The sequence below is a fragment of the Neoarius graeffei genome, chromosome 10 (assembly GCF_027579695.1).
Source record: "Neoarius graeffei isolate fNeoGra1 chromosome 10, fNeoGra1.pri, whole genome shotgun sequence".
NCBI lineage: Eukaryota > Metazoa > Chordata > Actinopteri > Siluriformes > Ariidae > Neoarius > Neoarius graeffei.
This window is the reverse complement of record NC_083578.1, coordinates 46276460-46296028: the sequence shown is the minus strand read 5'-3', so window position 1 is coordinate 46296028 and position 19569 is coordinate 46276460. Positions and strand designations below refer to the sequence as shown.

Genomic DNA, 19569 nt, shown 5'->3' with positions numbered 1-19569 from the left:
TATATATATATATATATATATATATATATATATTTGCATTGAAAAACCCTTTTAATCTCTAATCGAAATCAAAATATCCAATATGTTTAGGATGACAAGGAGTGGATGGGCCATGTAAATAATAATAATAATAATAATAATAATAATAATACAAAAAGCTCAGTTTCAAAGCTTGAATTTTTACAGTTGCCTAGTCATTTACAATTCCCCGCCCCACCTCCATTTTTCTTATCCCCACTTACCTTGTTTTGTTTCAACCTAGCTCCGCCTTTCATAACATCTACAGTCTGTCAATCGTCACCTGTCACTGCGCAAAGCGACTTGTTTACACATTCGCGCATATTTCTATTGGTTACTCGTAAATGACGCAAGCCAACGTTCCCACCTCCAACTCGCCCTGCTTGAAAGAGGAGGGGAAAATTCCAGCCTATGTGAAACAATAGATGTTACGTAATAGGCTACGGTTTAAACCTGACAGCAAGTAAGCAAAAGACGAAACAGCATCAGAACGCAGACAAATCGCGTATATCTACAACAACGTTTCCAAAAATAAAAATTACCGTTCAGGCCTGACTCTTCATTGTTGTTCTGCTGCACGGCGGCTGTGGCAGACATATTGCCTCTCCTGCACACTGTCGGGTCCGTCAACACAGCGGCTCGTGAACGCGCAAACACCCTGCGAGCCCTCGCAGCCCTGTCTGAACTGCAACGTCATCACGGGGTCGTTGCACCTACATTCATCAAAACGTTTAAATGGACTGACTGCACGATTAGAGAAAGAACTACAAAAAAATATATTTTTAAAGTCTTTTTGCCACACCGGTTGTGTAATACTGTGGGTAAAACGATTTTAGAAACTTCTATCACCTCCGTCCCCAAATAGCTGATTATGAAAATGTAAGGATATTAGTGTGCACTATTGTTCTTCTTAAGTTTATTTATTTTTAGTGTGCTTGCTACTTGCAGCAAGTGTAACCGGTCGTTTATTGCTCTGCGTTGTGATTGGTCCGGGGTGGGTATAAAAAGTGACGCCGACACAGCTGATTCCTTTCGCGCAGAACGAACATATACACACTAGGGTAATGACTGTGAAAGTGTTTTAAAAATTTCTACTTTCCTGATGTTGCATTTGGTGAACTTTTACTCATATATAGTATTTTTTAAAGGTATTTTTATTGGGTCATGCAAAAACCTCCCGCACCCAACATCACCTCACTTTTGATAAATACATGTATATTAAATAAATAAATCATGATTATAAAATAAATTCATTGAAAGATGTGGTAAAGTACTTTTATAATTGTTATATAAAAGTACTTTACACATCTTTCAATGAATTTATTTTATAATCATGATTCAAGGGTGTAGATTTGGTCTAAGCCAGGGGTTCCCAACCTTTTCTATGTCAGGGCAAACTTGAAGATCTCACAAATGTCCGCGGCCCACCACTGACCCAATAAATAATACCAAGGCAAATGAATGCATTTTAAGACCAATTTTTATTTTAATATTAAAAATGGAACATTTAGGACTGAATAGAACTATTATGAAAAATGCAGTAACCGCATAAAAGGGTAACATTTTATTATTTTGATGTGAAAATAGAATATTTAGGACTGAACTGAATTAATATGCAGGAAGGTCAGTGTGCATTACTCAACAACATCATATATTCTGTCAAGAAAATAATTGCAATGAAGCAAAACCAATGCATTGCACCTAATGTGAAGGCTGATGTTGCATGGTGCCAACCAGATACTTTATGTCTGGCACAATGGATGACAGTCGAAGTCGAAGATCTGGCTCAACATTCAGTTTATTTCTGTACTTTGTCTTCAGCGCCACTAGTGCAGAAAACCCGCACTCACATAGGTACGTCGTCGGAAAAGGCATCAGAAATCTCACAGCTCTGTCGGCCAGATCGGGATACTCAGAAGCAACATGAAGCCAAAAGTTTATCAGGTGCTTCTGTGAGAAAACCAGCTTCAATGCGGTGTCGCAGGAGAGATCCAGAAGACTGTCTTGCTCTTTTGCGCTCAGGGCAGCAATGGCCTCGTCACTGTGAGCGCCGAATGGATTTTCGATCCAACTGCATTGCGCATCAAGGGGAGGGAAGTATTCACGCAGCTGTGTTTTCAAACCCTGGAGGTGCTCTTTGATTGTGTTAGTCACATGGATGGGAAGCTGCCTCTCTTCCTTTGTCAAAAAATCTGACAAGTTTTCAAAGGAGTCATAATTTGACTGGTCGACATGCTTATCCCACTGCGCGAGTTTTCTTATCGCTCCCTCCACTTTGTGCTGGACCTTGAACATGTTAACAGCGGATCCCTGAAGAGCTAGATTCAAAGCAGTTTACCAGTAATTAACCAGTAATTTTAGGAATGTTAACCCATTCTTGTCTAATGTAGGATTCTAGTTGCTCAACTCTCTTAGGTCTTTTTTGTTGTATCGTCTGTTTTATGATGCGCCAAATGTTTTCTATGGGTGAAAGATCTGGACTGCAGGCTGGCCAGTTCAGTACCTGGACCCTTCTTCTACGCAGCCATGATGCTGTAATTGATGCAGTATGTGGTTTGGCATTGTCATGTTGGAAAATGCAAGGTCTTCCCTGAAAGAGATGTCGTCTGGATGGGAGCATATGTTGCTCTATTCTAGAACCTGGATATACCTTTCAGCATTGATGGTGTCTTTCCAGATGTGTAAGCTGCCCATGCAACATGCACTAATGCAACCCCATACCATTAAAGATGCAGGCTTCTGAACTGAGTGCTGATAACAACTTGGGTCGTCCTTTTCCTCTTTACTCCGAATGACACGGCGTCCCTGATTTCCATACAGAACTTCAAATTTTGATTTGTCTGACCACAGAACAGTTTTCCACTTTGCCACAGTCCATTTTAAATGAGCCTTGGCCCAGAGAAGACGTCTGTGCTTCTGGATCATGTTTAGATACGGCTTCTTCTTTGAACTATAGAATTTTAGCTGGCAACTGCGGATGGCACGGTGAATTGTGTTCACAGATAATGTTCTCTGAGCCCATTTTGTGATTTCCAATATAGAAGCATGCCTGTATGTGATGCAGTGCCGTCTAAGGGCCCGAAGATCACGGGCACCCAGTATGGTTTTCCGGCCTTGACCCTTACGCACAGAGATTCTTCCAGATTCTCTGAATCTTTTGATGATATTATGCACTGTAGATGATATGTTCAATCTCTTTGCAATTTTACACTGTCGAACTCCTTCCTGATATTGCTCCACTATTTGTTGGCGCAGAATTAGGGGGATTGGTGATCCTCTTCCCATCTTTACTTCTGAGAGCCGCTGCCACTCCAAGATGCTCTTTTTATACCCGGTCATGTTAATGACCTATTGCCAATTGACCTAATGAGTTGCAATTTGGTCCTCCAGCCATGGGCACCGCCGGGGGGGAAAGTTTAGAACAATTCTAGGGGCCCAGCACTGCCATGGGGCCCTTTAAGGGGCTGATAATATGCTTTTAATGATTTTAATAAGACTTTTGAAATAACAACAATGCAATATTCCATCTGGTAAAATGAGCTAATTGAACAAGGTTGTCTATTTCTTGAGTTCTTCAACATATTGTCATTTAACCCTCCCCCTTTTGCGAAATGGTATGGTCCGGTTCTGGTAGAAGTGCAATGCGTTAAATCTGTGTGCTGATCAGTGCAACACTACTTGCTGCTGTGTCGTGGTGCAGCAGCCAGCCAGCCAGCAGTGGAGTGCGTACAGTCTATGATCGCTAAATATGAAGAGTGGCTGTCAAAAACATAAAGAAAGGCAGCTGAAAGCTGAGAGGGACCGGAGAGGCAGGCAACTGGTCACTCAGTTTTTCCCAAAGAAAGGTAGCTATCGCTCACGTGTGTTCAAAATATTAGCGAATGGTAAATGAACAGTATGAACGTGGTTGGATTAGCCTATCAAAAGAACACTTTTACAGTTTGTACAGTGACATTTTTCCATTTTAATAACTGAACTGACTTGTGTGATAAACAAGATGAAATGTTACGTTATGCTGGTGCTAATAACTAGTGCTAATAACCAGTTTCATAACTAATGGAGTGCCCTAAATATGCACAGATTCAGCCTCAGGGGGACCTCCGCCCTACCAAACCACTGAACCCCCCTTTGGAGAAAGAGGTAAGCAGCAATACAACCCATAAATGCTTTAGGATTGAAGTTTTTAATGAGCGAGCGCCATATACAGTTTGCTAGATTAAAGTGTTGCTAATAACGGACACCAGTCAAGTGTTTGACATGGTTACGTGTGTGGAATGTTCACATGTTCTAAACCATTGGTTTCAAATTGAGGAGCTGGAGAAAGCGCAGCACACATAAAAGAGGGATAGAGGTTACAACATATGAAGAAATACGTACGTAATTGATCAAATTGAAATGTCACAACGTGTCACTTTGAAATAAATTTATAATAAGATGTTTCCTGTCTTTTATAGGTAACATTTGTAAGGCTACTGAGTATGGAGTTCATTTAAATGCATCAAACTTTTTCATGCATTAACTAACTTGCATGCATTGCTGATAACAGAGCCAGGCCCCTCATCAGGCCATGATGCAGCAGGACACCAGAAGGACACCAGAAGTGTTGAAGACCAGGAAGAGAACAGGGGGAGTACCAGCAGCACAGGTGGTGAGGAAGAAGCAGCAGAGAGTAAGGAAGAGCAGGAAGAAACTGAGAAGGCATGTGGCAAAATCTTGAATTTTCATTTGTGATTGTAAATGCACCAGAATTAGTCACTGACCAGTTTTCATCTAGTCCCTGGTAGGTTAATACATAAAATGTAATAACAAAGTCACAAACTCAAGGTCCATGGGCTATCAAAAGTCAAATAATGACAATAGTGCAATTGTGACGAGGGTGGGCAAAGTTGGGGGGCCCAAAATTCTAATCTTTCATGGGGCCCAAAATTTCTGGCGGCGCCCCTGCCTCCAGCTGTTCCTTTTTTTGTACCTTTAACTTTTTCAGCCTCTTATTGCCCCGTCCCAACTTTTTTGAGATGTGTTGCTGTCATGAAATTTCAAATGAGCCAGTATTTGGCATGAAATTTCAAAATGTCTCACTTTCGACATTTGATGTGTTGTCTATGTTCTATTGTGAATACAATATCAGTTTTTGAGATTTGTAAATTATTGCATTCCGTTTTTATTTACAATTTGTACTTTGTCCCAACTTTTTTGGAATTGGGGTTGTATTCTATTCTTTCTGCCCTAGGCTTCCATTGATTTTTGCACCCATTGAAAATGAATGGAGTTTCAGGAGAAAAACTTTCACTCTACGTCAGTTTTTTCAATCGAATAACCAAACGTCATGAAACTTCACATGATGCCTCAGGCCAAGGCCCTGCACATATCCATCCCCTCATCTGAGACCTGCACTCATCTTTTCCTTGGTTTTCATCCATCCCTTTTTGCCTCCATAGGCTTCCATTGACTTTTGGCCCCATTCAAATGAATGGAGTTTTGCTCAGTAAAACTTCACCACACATCCACCAAACTTCATATGGCACCTCAGGTTAACTCACCCATCACACACGATATCAGGTCTGACCCACACTCATCTTTGTCTTGCCTTATATCTATCCCTTTTTCCTCCACATTGCCGCTAGCTAATTATTGGAAGCTTGACTGAGTCATCCCTCCATTGGTGTACACAACTCACAAAGGAGCTTACAAGGCCCCCCCCTCCCCCATCTGGGTCTCTCTGATCACATCACCATTATGCTGAGACCTGCATATAGATAGTTTTCACATGACGTCACAGAGTTGGGGATTCCCTAGTGGTGGCCATCTTGCGGGTCAAGCTTACCATACAGCTGACTGAGCACACATTGTAACATGCGAGTACAAAGTCTTCAAAAGAACCCAAGCAGGCTATTTAAAGCTAGCAATGGTGCACACCTGTTGTATTCACGGCTGTCATAATAGGTCAAATGATGAAGTCAAGCGGAGCTTTTATGGAATTCCCACTGTACGGGAGCACGAAGGCGAACAAACAAACTCAGCATACAAAGGAGAAATCTATGGCTTGCGAGAATCAACCGCAAGGATTATCAGCCTTCCAAACATAGCAAAGTCTGCTCCGATCATTTTATAAGTGGTAAGTTGTTTAAATAAACAATAAATTGTGCTTAAGTTTGTTTTTGGAAACCAAAACATCATGTAAACAATCTCTGGAGAATGCCTAACTGGAACCGCTGAGTGTACGTTTACATTGTAATGTACACTTAATATCGCTCGTTTGTCACGTTTCTATTTGACACTTGTCACTTCACTTACGCAAGGGTCATTTTTGAAAGACATTTTAGGTCTATTCTGTATGATATGATTTGTGTTTGGGATGCAAACATCGCGCCTTTTGGCGGATGCTGCCTGAATTGTGCAGATCCGATTTTTTTTTTAGGGGGGGCGTTGGAGTGTCTGATTATAATTTCAAAGTAAATTCTGTATTAAAATTACTAAATAAGCAAATCTGTTACAGTCCATGAAATAGGAAGTATAAGGATGAGGAAAAAAAAGTTTAAATCGGAAAGCTGCACACATTTGCGCAGCCAGAGCAGTGTGCAGGACTGCGCAAATGTGCGCAGCTTTCCGATTTAAACTGTTTTTTTTTCTCATCCTTATACTTCCTGTTTCATGGACTGTAACAGATTTGCTTATTTAGTAATTTTAATACAGAATTTACTTTGAAATTATAATCAGACACTCCAATGCCCCCCCTAAAAAAAAATAATCGGATCTGCGTGATTCAGGCGACATCCGCCAAAAGGCGCGCTGTGAATATATAAAGTTGTATATATCAGACAGCCTTTAAAGTTTGATGAATTCAGTTTCAGGCTTTGCCAGTTTCAGGCTTTGGCAGTTTCAGGCTTTGGCAGCCCTGCATAGTCACTTGAAAATGCATCTTTGTCCACTTCGTAGGGGTCAATTCCCCAATCAAGGGCAGTTTGGCTGCATACTGTTGTTGAGATGTCTAATGTATCTATATACTTCTGTTTGCTTGATTTTGCCGACATTGATATTTATTTTAGAAAACTGACTATATAACTTCATAAATTCATCCGAGATAACGTAGCCGGTAGTGGCGATGGTCTGTTTTATTTGCCCCGCAAGATGGCGGCTGGGGGGCGTTCCCCGGAATGCTGTGACGTCAGTGAAAACTATCTATAGACCCAGAGTGAGAGCCATCAGACCATCACAAAAGGAGGTACGTGTGTGGCCTCCTATGCTTTGAAAGACTGTTTTAGCAATACACACTGGGACATTTTCAGAGAAGCAGCCACTTACAATGACCACATAGACTTAGAGGAATACACAAAGGCTGTCACAGCATACATCGCTAAATGTACTGATGATGTCACTCACTGCAAAACAATCACTGTTCATGCTAACCAGAAGTCTTGGCTGACAGGAGAGGTTCGCAGGGCTCGGGATGCAGCCTTTAGGGCTGGTGACACCGCAGCGCTAACAACAGCCAGAGCCAACCTGTCTCGCGGCATCAGGGAGACAAAACATCAGTACAGCAATAAAATATCTAGACACTTCAGCAACACCAGAGATGCATAGTCTCTCTGGCCTGGCATTCAAACCTTCACAAACTACAAACCCCCACCACGGACCTGTGAGAGTGACAGCACATTGCTAAACTGCCTAAATGACTTCTTTGGACTCTTTGAAACACAAAACAACACACCAGTACAGAAGACCACTCCTCCCCTGGATGAGCAGTCCATGTCTGGCTCCAGCCAGCATGGAGAGGACCCTATCCAGGATCAACCCATGTAAGGCAGCTGGATCAGACAACATACCTAGTCGTGTTTTGAAGGACTGTGCCATGGAGCTCAAGGATGTCCTCGCTGACATCTTTAACATCTCCCTAAACCAAGCTGTTGTCCCCATGTGTTTCAAAGCTACAACCATAATACCAGTGCCAAAGAAGCCCCTCCCATCCAGCTACAACAACGAGCACTGACTCCCATCATCATGAAGTGCTTTGAGCGACTGGTCATGCAGAACATCAAGTCCATTCTCCCTCCCTCTCATGACCCATTCCAGTTTGCATATAGGTCAAACAGGTCCATAGAGGATGCTATCTCCACTGCTCTCCACCCAGCCCTCACTCACCTGGACTCAAAGAACACCTATATGCAAATGCTGTTCTTGGATTACAGTTCAGCATTCAACACAATAATTCCCCAGCAGCTAATACAAAAACTCGGACATTTGGGACTCAACACCTCTCTTTGTAACTGGGTGCTGGACTTTCTTACAGGGAGGCCACATAATGTTCGGGTCAGCAGTAACACCTCCAGGACCATTATGCTGAGCACAGGGGCCCCACAAGGGTGTGTGCTCAGCCCGCTGCTCTTCACCCTGCTGACCCGTGACTGTGTGCCAATCTACAGCACCAACCACATCATCAAGTTTGCCGATGACACGACTGTGGTGGGCCTCATCACAAATAACGATGAAGCCAACTACAGGAATGAGTTAAGCCAACTGGTCCAGTGGCGTAAAGACAACAATCCTGAACATGGAGAAGACCAAAGAGATTGTAGTTGACTTCAGAAGAGGTCACTCACAGCATCCCCCTCTGACCATCGATGGTGCTGCAGTGGAGAGGGTGAGCAGCACCAAATTCCTAGGGGTGCACATCACTGAGGACCTCTCCTGGTCCAACAACACCACATCACTGGCCAAGAAGGCTCAAACTCGCCTCTACTTCCTCCTCAAACTGAGGAGTGCATGAGTCCCACCCCTCATCATGTTCTCATTCTACAGGGGCACCATTGAGAGTGTCCTCACTGGCTGCATCACTGCGTGGCATGGAGGCTGCAGTGCCTCCTGCTGGAAGACTCTGCAACACATAGTGAACATGGCCAGCAAGATCATTGGTACCCCTCAGCCCTCCCTTACGGACATCTATCACTCCCATCTCACCCGCAGAGCCATCAGCATTGCTGGTGACACCTCCCACCCGTCACACTCACTCTTCAACCTCCTGCCCTCAGGGAAAAGGTACTGGAGCCGACGGCCCCACTCCACAAGAATGCTGAACAGCTTCATCCACCAGGCTGTCAGGATGCTGAACTCTTTCCACGACCTATCCCCTACCACATTCATTTCCACAATAAACTCTATCTCATCTGTTTGCACATCACACTACAATGATTTGCATTACTGCTGTATCTGCTGCTATTGCTCATTTGCACTACTGTTCATATACACCTCATAACTCTTTTGGCACGTTCTCCGTTAGATATTGTACTGTATTTGCACTACTGTGATTGGGGGCCAAGCAGCGAAGCTGCAAAGGCACCCATAGTGTTTCTATTGTTTCTTCTTCTTATTATTATTATTGGGGGCCAAGCTGCGAAGCGGCGAAGGCACCCATAGTTGGGGGCCAAGCAGCGAAGTTACGAAGGCACCCATAATGTTTCGATTGTTGGGGGCCAAGCAGCGAAGCTGCGAAGGCACCCATAGTGATTACATTGTTTCTTATGATTATTGGGGGCCAAGCAGAGAAGCTGCGAAGGTACCCATAGTGTTTCTATTGTTTCTTATTATTATTGGGGGCCAAGCAGCAAAGCTGTGAAGGCACCCATAGTGATTCTACTGTTTCTTCTTATTATTATTATTATTATTAGTATTCTTCTTCTTATTATTGGGGGCCAAGCAGCCAAGCTGCGAAGGCACCCATAGTGATTTCTACTGTTTCTTCTTCTTCTTATTATTATTGGGGGCCAAGCAGCGAAGCTGCGAAGACACCCATAGTGATTCTATTGTTTCTTATTGGGGGCCAAGCAGCGAAGCTGCGAAGGCACCCATAGTGTTTCTATTGTTTCTTATTATTGGGGGCCAAGCAGCAAAGCTGCGAAGGCACCCATAGTGATTCTACTGTTTCTACTTCTTATTATTATTATTGGCAGCCAAGCAGCAAAGCTGCGAAGGCACCCCTAGTGATTCTACTGTTTCTTCTTCTTATTAGTCTTATTATTATTATTATTGGGGGCCAAGCAGCGAAGCTGCGAAGGCACCGATAGTGTTTCTATTGTTTCTTATTGGGGGCCAAGCAGCAAAGCTGCGAAGTCACCCATAGTGTTTCTATTGTATCTTATTAATATTGGGGGCCAAGCAGTGAAGCTGCAAAGGCACCCATAGGGATTCTATTGTTTATTATTATTATTATTGGGAGCGAAGCGGCGAAGGCACCCATAGTGATTCTATTGTTTCTTCTTCTTCTTATTATTATTATTATTGGGGGCCAAGCAGCGAAGCTGGCAAAGGCCCCTAATGTGTTTGTAGGTTTTCTTATTATTGGGGGCCAAGCAGAGAAACTGCGAGGGCACCCATAGTGATTCTATTGTTTCTTATTATTATTATTGGGGGCCAAGCAGCGAAGCTGCGAAGGCACCCATAGTGAGTCTATTGTTTCTTATTGGGGGCCAAGCAGCAAAGCTGCGAAAGCACCCATACTGTTTCTATTGTTTCTTATTATTAGTGATGCAGTGCAAAGCACAGCATCACTATTGTTCTTCTATGTGTTTCTTATTAGTGATGCCGTGCAAAGCACGGCATCACTATTGTTCTTCTATGTGTTTCTTATTATTATTATTGGGGACCAAGCAGCGAAGCTGCGAAGGCACCCATAGTGTTTCTATGGTTTCTTATTGGAGGCCAAGCAGCGAAGCTGCTCAGGCACCCATAGTGATTCTATTGTTTCTTCTTATTGGGGGCCAAGCAGCGAAGCTGCGAAGGCACCCATAGTGATTCTATTGTTTCTTATTATTGGGGGCCAAGCAGCAAAGCTCCGAAGGCACAAATAGTGATTCTATTGTTTCTTATTAATATTATTGGGGGCCAAGCAGCGAAACTGCGAAGGCACCCATAGTGATTCTATTGTTTCTTATTAGGGGCCAAGCAGCGAAGCTGGCGAAGGCCCCTAATGTGTTTGTAGGTTTTCTTATTATTATTGGTGGCCAAGCAGCAAAGGCACCCATAGTGTTTCTATTGTTTCTTATTGGGGGCCAAGCAGCGAAACTGCGAAGGCACCCATAGTGATTCTATTGTTTCTTATTAGGGGCCAAGCAGCGAAGCTGGCGAAGGCCCCTAATGTGTTTGTAGGTTTTCTTATTATTATTGGTGGCCAAGCAGCAAAGGCACCCATAGTGTTTCTATTGTTTCTTATTGGGGGCCAAGCAGCGAAGCTGCGAAGGCACCCATAGTGATTCTATTGTTTCTTATTGGGGGCCAAGCAGCAAAGCTGGGAAGGCACCCATAGTGATTCTATTGTTTCTTATTATTGGGGGCCAAGCAGCGAAGCTGCGAAGGCACCCATAGTGATTCTATTGTTTCTTCTTCTTATTATTATTATTGGGGGCCAAGCAGCGAAGCTGCGAAGGCACCCATAGTGTTTCTACTGTTTCTTCACCTCTTATTATTAGGGGCCAAGCAGCGAAGCTGGCGAAGGCCCCTAATGAGTTTGTAGGTTTTCTTATAGTTATTAGGGGCCAAGCAGCGAAGCTGGCGAAGGCCCCTAATGTGTTTGTAGGTTTTCTTATAGTTATTATTATTAGGGGCCAAGCAGCGAAGCTGGCGAAGGCCCCTAATGAGTTTGTCGGTTTTCTTCTTCATCTTATTATTATTATAGACAATTCAACTTTCTCCTTAGGGATGTCTATGGCAGCCCATAGATCCATACATAGGAAAATGCTCAAATTTGGCAAACACATTCTGGACAGTCTCATGATTCTCCACAACAAATTCTAGGTCCCCAGCCCCAACCCTCTAGCGCCACCAGCAGGTCAAATTTGCAGGTACATTTCTGCTTGTAACTTTTGAACCGTTGGTCCGATTTTCAAAAACTTGGTATCCCTGGAATCCTTGGGCCAAGACGAATCCAAAGCACCCCATGACGTCATTTTCCGCCCATATAGTTTTCCCGGCATTTTGAATTTTGTGAAAATCAATTAAAATGCTTCTCCTCCCTCAATTTTGGACCAATTTCTCCCAAACTTGGTAAATGGCAACTTTGGACAAAGCTGCAATAGAAACTTACCCGGTTTTTAGAATTTCATAAGCGTTTGCCCGTGGCAGCCAATCAAAGTTGGCTGCGCAGACACCAAACAGGAAGTGTGCTCATATCTCGGCCGCCCTTTGGAGTATCTTAACGAAACTTGGGGGCTTTATGCCGCACCCATCCACAAAGGGCCACAAAAAATTTGGAACAAATTGGCTGCTAGGGGGCGCTATAACTAGGAAAAATGACTTTTGGCTCATATCTCATGATGCCTTTTGGGTAGAAACAAAATTCCACGGCCTCTGGAATCCTTGCGTCAAGTCGAATCTATCGCACCATATGACGTCATATTCTGCCTTGAGGATTTTCCGCCATTTTGAATTATGTTAAAATCAATGAAATTCTATGGCAACCCATAGAACCGTCTGACTAGAGGTTTTCAAATTTGGCACACTGATTCTAGGCTTCATCAAGGTTCTTGTCAGCAAATTTCAGCTCACCACCTCAAACTCTCTAGCGCCACCAACAGGTCAAACTTACAGGTACATTTCTGCTTGTTACTTTTGATCCGTACTTCTGATCGTCAAAATCTAAGTATCCATGGGATCCGTGGGTCAACACGAATCCAACGCACCCTATGGTGTCATATTCCGCCTTGTATATTTTCCGCCATTTTGAATTTTGTGAAAATCAATTAAAATGCTTCTCTTCCTTCAATTTTTGACCAATTCCTTCCAAACTTGGTATGTGGCAACTTTGGACTAAGCTGCACATAAAACTTACCCGGTTTTTCGAATTTCATAAGCGTTTGGCTGTGGCGGCCAATCAAATTTGGCCGTGCAGATGTGAAACAGGAAGTGTGCTCATATCTCGGCAGCCCTTTGACCTTTCTTAACCAAACTTGGTGGGATTATGCCCCACCCCTCCAAAAGGTCCCATACCTCATCTGGTGCACATTGGCCATTAGGGGGCGCTATAACTTTCCAAAATGTATTTTGGCTCATATATCATTGAGCTCATATCTCAGCAGTCTTTTAGCACACACACACACACACACACACACACACACACACACACACACACACACACACACACACCTAGTACACTTGAAGTAATTTCAGCCATCACAGTCAATCGATTTTGACGGTGAAGCCGTGCATGCCTCTACCCATCTGGTTGGAGGTACATTTCTGCTTGTAAACACTTCCCGTGCGTGCCTCTGACCGTCTGCCTGGTCAGTTCTTTCTGTTGCCTTGGCAACTTAGGCTGGGTCACACTGCTTGGCCCCGCATTGCTGCTTGCAGCTATATTTAGGGGCCAAGCAGCGAAGCTGGCGAAGGCCCCTAATGTGTTTGTAGGTTTTCTCTTATTATTATTATTATTATTATTAGGGGCCAAGCAGCGAAGCTGGCGAAGGCCCCTAATGTGTTTGTAGGTTTTCTTATTATTATTAGGGGCCAAGCAGCGAAGCTGGCGAAGGCCCCTAATGAGTTTGTCGGTTTTCTTATTAGGGGCCAAGCAGCGAAGCTGGCGAAGGCCCCTAATGTGTTTGTAGGTTTTCTTATAGTTATTAGGGGCCAAGCAGGGAAGCTGGCGAAGGCCCCTAATGTGTTTGTAGGTTTTTCTTATTATTATTAGGGGCCAAGCAGCGAAGCTGGCGAAGGCCCCTAATGTGTTTGTAGGTTAACTTATTAGGGGCCAAGCAGCGAAGCTGGCGAAGGCCCCTAATGTGTTTGTAGGTTTTCTTATAGTTATTATTAGGGGCCAAGCAGCGAAGCTGGCGAAGGCCCCTAATGTGTTTGTAGGTTTTCTTATTGGGGGCCAAGCAGCGAAGCTGCGAAGGCACCCATAGTGATTCTACTGTTTCTTATTATTGGGGGCCAAGCAGCGAAGCTGCGAAGGCACCCATAGGGATTCTACTGTTTCTTATTGGGGGCCAAGCAGCGAAGCTGCGAAGGCACCCATAGTGATTCTATTGTTTCTTATTATTATTATTATTATTGGGGGCCAAGCAGCAAAGCTGCGAAGGCACCCATAGTGATTCTATTGTTTCTTATTATTATTATTGGGGGCCAAGCAGCGAAGCTGCGAAGGCACCCATAGTGATTCTATTGTTTCTTATTATTATTATTATTATTATTATTATTATTATTATTATTATTATTATTCAGTCCACTTCCGCCTCTGCAAGTCTATGGCAGCCCATAGAACCGTCTGGTAAAAAGTTGTGAAATTTGGCACACTGATTCTAGACACTCTCAACATTCCTCTCAGCAAATTTCAGGCCTCTACCTCAAACCCTCTAGCGCCACCAACAGCTCAAAGTCGCAGGTACATTTCTGCTTGTAACTTTTGAACCGTTGGTCTGATTTTCAAAAACTTGGTATCCCTGGAATCCTTGGGCCAAGACGAATCCAAGGCACCCCATGACGTCATTTTCCGCCATATACTTTTCCCGCCATTTTGAATTTTGTGAAAATCAATTAAAATGTTTCAACTCCCTCAATTTTTTACCAATTTCTCCCAAACTTGGAAGATAGCATAATTGGACTAACCTGCACAAAAGTTATACCCGGTGATTTGAATTTCACAAGCGTTTGGCCGTGGCAGCCAATCAAATTTGGCTGCGCAGACGCAAAACAGGAAGTGCACTCATATCTCGGTGGCCCTTTGGCCAATCTTGACGAAACTTGGTGGCATTATGCAAAACCCCTTCCCAAAGGGCCACAACAAATTTGGACCAAATTGGACGCTAGGGGGCGCTATAACTAGGAAAAATGCCTTTTGGCTCATATCTCATGATGCGTTTTGGCTAGAAAGAAAATTCAACTATCTCTGGAATCCATGGGTCAAGACGAATGCATCGCACCCTATGCCGTCATATTCTGACTTGAGGATTTTCCGCCATTTTGAATTTTGTTAAAATCAAAGAAATTCGATGGCAACCCATAGAACCGTATGACTAGAGGTTTTCAAATTTGGCAAACTGATTCTAGGCTGCCTCAAGGGTCTTGTGACCAAATTTCAACTCACCACCTCAAACTCTCTAGCGCCACCAACAGGTCAAATTCGCAGGTACATTTCTGGTTGTTACTTTTGAACCATACGTCTGATCGTCAAAAGCTTAGTATCTCTGGAATGCTTGGGTCAAAATGAATCCAACGCGCCCTGTTTCGTCATATTGCACCTGGTAGATTTTCCGCCATTTTGAATTATGTGAAAATTAATTAAAATGCTACTCCTCCCTCAGTTTTTGACCATTTTCTCCCAAATTTGGTCCATAGCAACGGTGGAGGAAACTGCACAAGAATCTTACACGGATTTTCGAATTTCATAAGCGTTTGGCTGTGGCAGCCAATCAAATTTGGCTGCACAGACGCGAAAGAGGATGTGTGCTCACATCTCGGCCGCCCTTTGGCAGATATTAACGAAACTTGGTGGCATTATGACAGACACCACCAGAAAGGTCCCCAAAAAACGTGGACCAACTTGGCCGCTAGGGGGCGCTATAACTAGCAAAAATGAATTTTGGCTCATATCTCATGATGCGTTTGGGCTAAAAACAAAATTCCACGATCTCTGGAATCCTTGGTTCAAGCCGAATCCATCGCACCCTATCACGTCATATTCAGCCTTGAGGATTTTCCGCCATTTTGAATTTTGTTAAAATCAATGAAATTCTATGGCAACCCATAGAACCATCAGACGAGAGGTTGAGAAATTTGGCACACTGATTCTAGGCTCGCTCAAGGTTCTTGTCAGCAAATTTCAACTCACCGCCTCAAACTCTCTAGCGCCACCAACAGGACAAAGTTGGAAGTACATTTCTGCTTGTTACTTTTGAACCGTACGGCTGATTGTCAAAATCTTAGTATTGCTGGAATCCATCGGTCAAACCGAATCCAACCTATCCTATCTCGTCATATTGCACCTGGTAGATTTTCCGCCATTTTGAAATTTGTTAAAATCATGTAAATTGCTACTCCTCCCTCAATTTTTGACCAAATTTGCCCAGACTTGGTTGATAGCATCATTGCACCAAGCCGCACAAAATTTATCCTCAGTCTTTTGAAATTTTTAAACTGTTTGGCCGCAGCAGCCAATGAAACTCAGCTGCGAAGATGTCAAACAGGATGTGAGCTCATATCTCGGCAGCCCTTTGACATTTCTTAACCAACCTTGGTGGGATTATGCCCCACCCCTCCGCAAGCTCTCCTACCAAATTTGGTGCACATTGGCCATTAGGGGGCGCTATAACTATACAAAATATATTTTGGCTCATATGTCATTGAGCTCATATGTCACCAGTCTTCTAGCACACACACACACACACACACACACACACACACACACATACACACCAAGTACACTTGAAGTAATTTCAGCCATCACAGTCAATCGAATTTGATGATGAAGCCGCCGAACAACAAATGACCTTGTATCTCAGTCAAACGATGGTATATCGACATGAAACTTCTTGTGTGTGCTCGTGACCATCTGTCTGGCCCAAATGCATTCTGCGAGCCTGACGACTAGGCTCATAGCCTGCTTGGCCCCCTCATTGCTGCTTGCAGCTATATTTATTATTATTATTATTATTATTATTATTATTATTATTCAGTCCACTTCCGCCTCTGCAAGTCTATGGCAGCCCATAGAACCGTCTGGTAAAAAGTTGTGAAATTTGGCACACTGATTCTAGACACTCTCAACATTCCTCTCACCAAATTTCAGGCCTCTACCTCAAACCCGTTAGCGCCACCAACAGGTCAAAGTCCCAGGTACATTTCTGCTTGTAACTTTTGAACCGTTGGTCTGATTTTCAAAAACTTGGTATCCCTGGAATCCTTGGGCCAAGACGAATCCAACGCACCCCATGACGTCATTTCCCGCCCATATATTTTTCCCGCCATTTTGAATTTTGTGAAAATCAATTAAAATGTTTCAACTCCCTCAATTTTTTACCAATTTCTCCCAAACTTGGAAGATAGCATAATTGGACCAACCTGCACAAAAGTTATACCCGGTGATTTGAATTTCACAAGCGTTTGGCCGTGGCAGCCAATCAAACTTGGCTGCAAAGATGCGAAACAGGAAGTGTGCTCATTTCTCGGCCACCCTTTGGCGTATCTTAACGAAACTTGGTGCCTTTATGCAGCACCCCTCCCGAAAGGGCCCCAAAAAATTTGGAACAAATTGGCTGCTAGGGGGCGCTATAACTAGGAAAAATGTCTTTTGGCTCATATCTCATGACTCGTTTTGGCTAGAAACAAAATTCCACTATGGCAGGAATCCTTGGCTCAAGACGAATCCATCGCACCCTATGACGTCATATTCTGCCTTGAGGATTTTCCGCCATTTTGAATTTTGTTAAAATCAGTGAAATTCTATGGCAACGCATAGAACCGTCTGACTAGAGGTTTTTAAACTTGGCACACTGATTCTAGGCTCCCTCAAGGATCTTGTCACCAAATTTCAACTCAGCACCTCAAACTCTCTAGCGCCACCAACAGGTCAAAGTTGCAAGTACACTTCTGCTTGTTACTTTTGAACCATACGTCTGATCATCAAAATCTTAGTATCGCTGGAATACTTGGGTCACCACGAATCCAGGGGCCCTGTCTCGTCATATTCCACCCAGGAGATTTTCCGCCATTTTGAATTATGTGAAAATCAATTAAAATGCTTCTCCTCCCACAATTTTTGAAGAATTTCTCCCAACCTTGGTACATGGCAACTGGGGACTAAGCTGCACAAGAAAATAACCCGGTTTTTAGAATTTCTTAAGCGTTTGGCCGTGGCAGCCAATCAAATTTGGCTGGCAGATGCAAGACAGGATGTGTGCTCATTTCTCGGCGAACCTTTGGCGTATCTTAACGAAACTTGGTGGCTTTATGCAACACCCCTCCCCAAAGAGCAGCAAAAAATTTGGAACAAATTGGCTGCTAGGGGGCGCTATAACTAGGAAAAATGTCTTTTGGCTCATATCTCATGATGCGTTTTGCCTAGAAACAAAATTCCACTATGTCAGGAATCCTTGGCTCAAGCCGAATCCACCGCACCCTATGACGTCATATTCTGCCTTGAGGATTTTCCGCCATTTTGAATTTTGTTAAAATCAATGAAATTCTATGGCAATGCATAGAACCGTCTGACTAGAGGTTTTTAAACTTGGCACACTGATTCTAGGCTGCCTCAAGGATCTTGTCACCAAATTTCAACTCAGCACCTCAAACTCTCTAGCGCCACCAACAGGTCAAAATTGCAGGTACATTTCTGCTTGTTACTTTTGAACCATACGTCTGATCATCAAATTCTTAGTGTGGCTGGAATGCTTGGGTCAAAAGGAATCCAATGGGCCCTGTCTCCTCATATTCCACCCAGTAGATTTTCCGCCATTTTGAATTATGTGAAAATCAATTAAAATGTTTCTCCTCCCTCAATTTTTGGAAAATTTCTCCCAAACGTGGTACATGGCAACTGGGGCCTAAGCTGCACAAGAAATATGCCCGGTTTTTAGAATTTCTTAAGCGTTTGGCCGTGGCAGCCAATCAAATTTGGCTGGCATATGCAAAACAGGAAGTTTGCTCATTTCTCGGCCACCCTTTGGCGTATCTTAACGAAACTGGGTGGCTTTATGCAGCACCCCGCCCCAAAGGGCAGCAAAAAATTTGGACCAAATTGGCTGCTAGGGGGCGCTATAACTAGGAAAAATGTCTTTAGGCTCATATCTCATGATGCGTTTTGCCTAGAAACAAAATTCCACTATGTCAGGAATCCTTGGCTCAAGACGAACATAACGCACCCTATGACGTCATATTCTGCCTTGAGGATTTTCCACCATTTTGAATTTTGTTAAAATCAATGAAATTCTATGGCAATGCATAGAACCGTCTGACTAGAGGTTTTTAAACTTGGCACACTGATTCTAGGCTGCCTCAAGGATCTTGTCACCAAATTTCAACTCAGCACCACAAACTCTCTAGCGCCACCAACAGGTCAAAATTGCAGGTACATTTCTGCTTGTTACTTTTGAACCATACGTCTGATCATCAAATTCTTAGTGTGGCTGGAATGGTTGGGTCAAAAGGAATCCAACGCACCCTGTTTCATCATGTTCCACCCAGTAGATTTTCCGCCATTTTGAATTATGTGAAAATCAATTAAAATGCTTCTCCTCCCTCAATTTTTGACCAATTTCTCCCAAACTTGGTAGATGGCACCTGGGGACTAAGCTGCATAAAATACTTACCCGCTTTTTAGAATTTCCTAAGCGTTTGGCCGTGGCAGCCAATCAAATTTGGATGGCAGATGCAAAACAGGAAGTGTGCTCATTTCTCAGCCACCCTTTGGCGTATCTTAACGAAAGTTGGTCGCATTATGCAGGACGCCTCCCCAAAGGGCTGCAAAAAATTTGGAACAAATTGGCTGCTAGGGGGCGCTATAACTGGGAAAAATGTCTTTTGGCTCATATCTCATGATGACTTTTGGGTAGAAACAAAATTTCATGATCTCTG

The 19569-nt window shown here is 43.4% G+C and overlaps 1 protein-coding gene across 5 annotated transcripts in view; it reads right to left on the bottom strand.

The window, feature by feature from the left end:
• The window catches only part of LOC132893071 (BCL2/adenovirus E1B 19 kDa protein-interacting protein 3-like), a 74916-nt gene extending 74202 nt beyond the window's left edge, over positions 1-714 (bottom strand). For 4 of the 5 annotated variants that reach the window (XR_009655510.1, XR_009655513.1, XR_009655511.1 and 1 more), the window contains exon 1: positions 561-714. Coding sequence is in view for 1 of the 5 variants with exons in the window: in XM_060931816.1 (XP_060787799.1) it covers positions 561-615 (55 nt within the window). In the remaining 4 variants the exon portion in view is untranslated. The remainder of the gene's footprint in view (positions 1-560) is intronic. The other variant, XR_009655512.1, reaches the window with a different exon arrangement.
• Between the last annotated feature and the right edge of the window lie 18855 nt (positions 715-19569).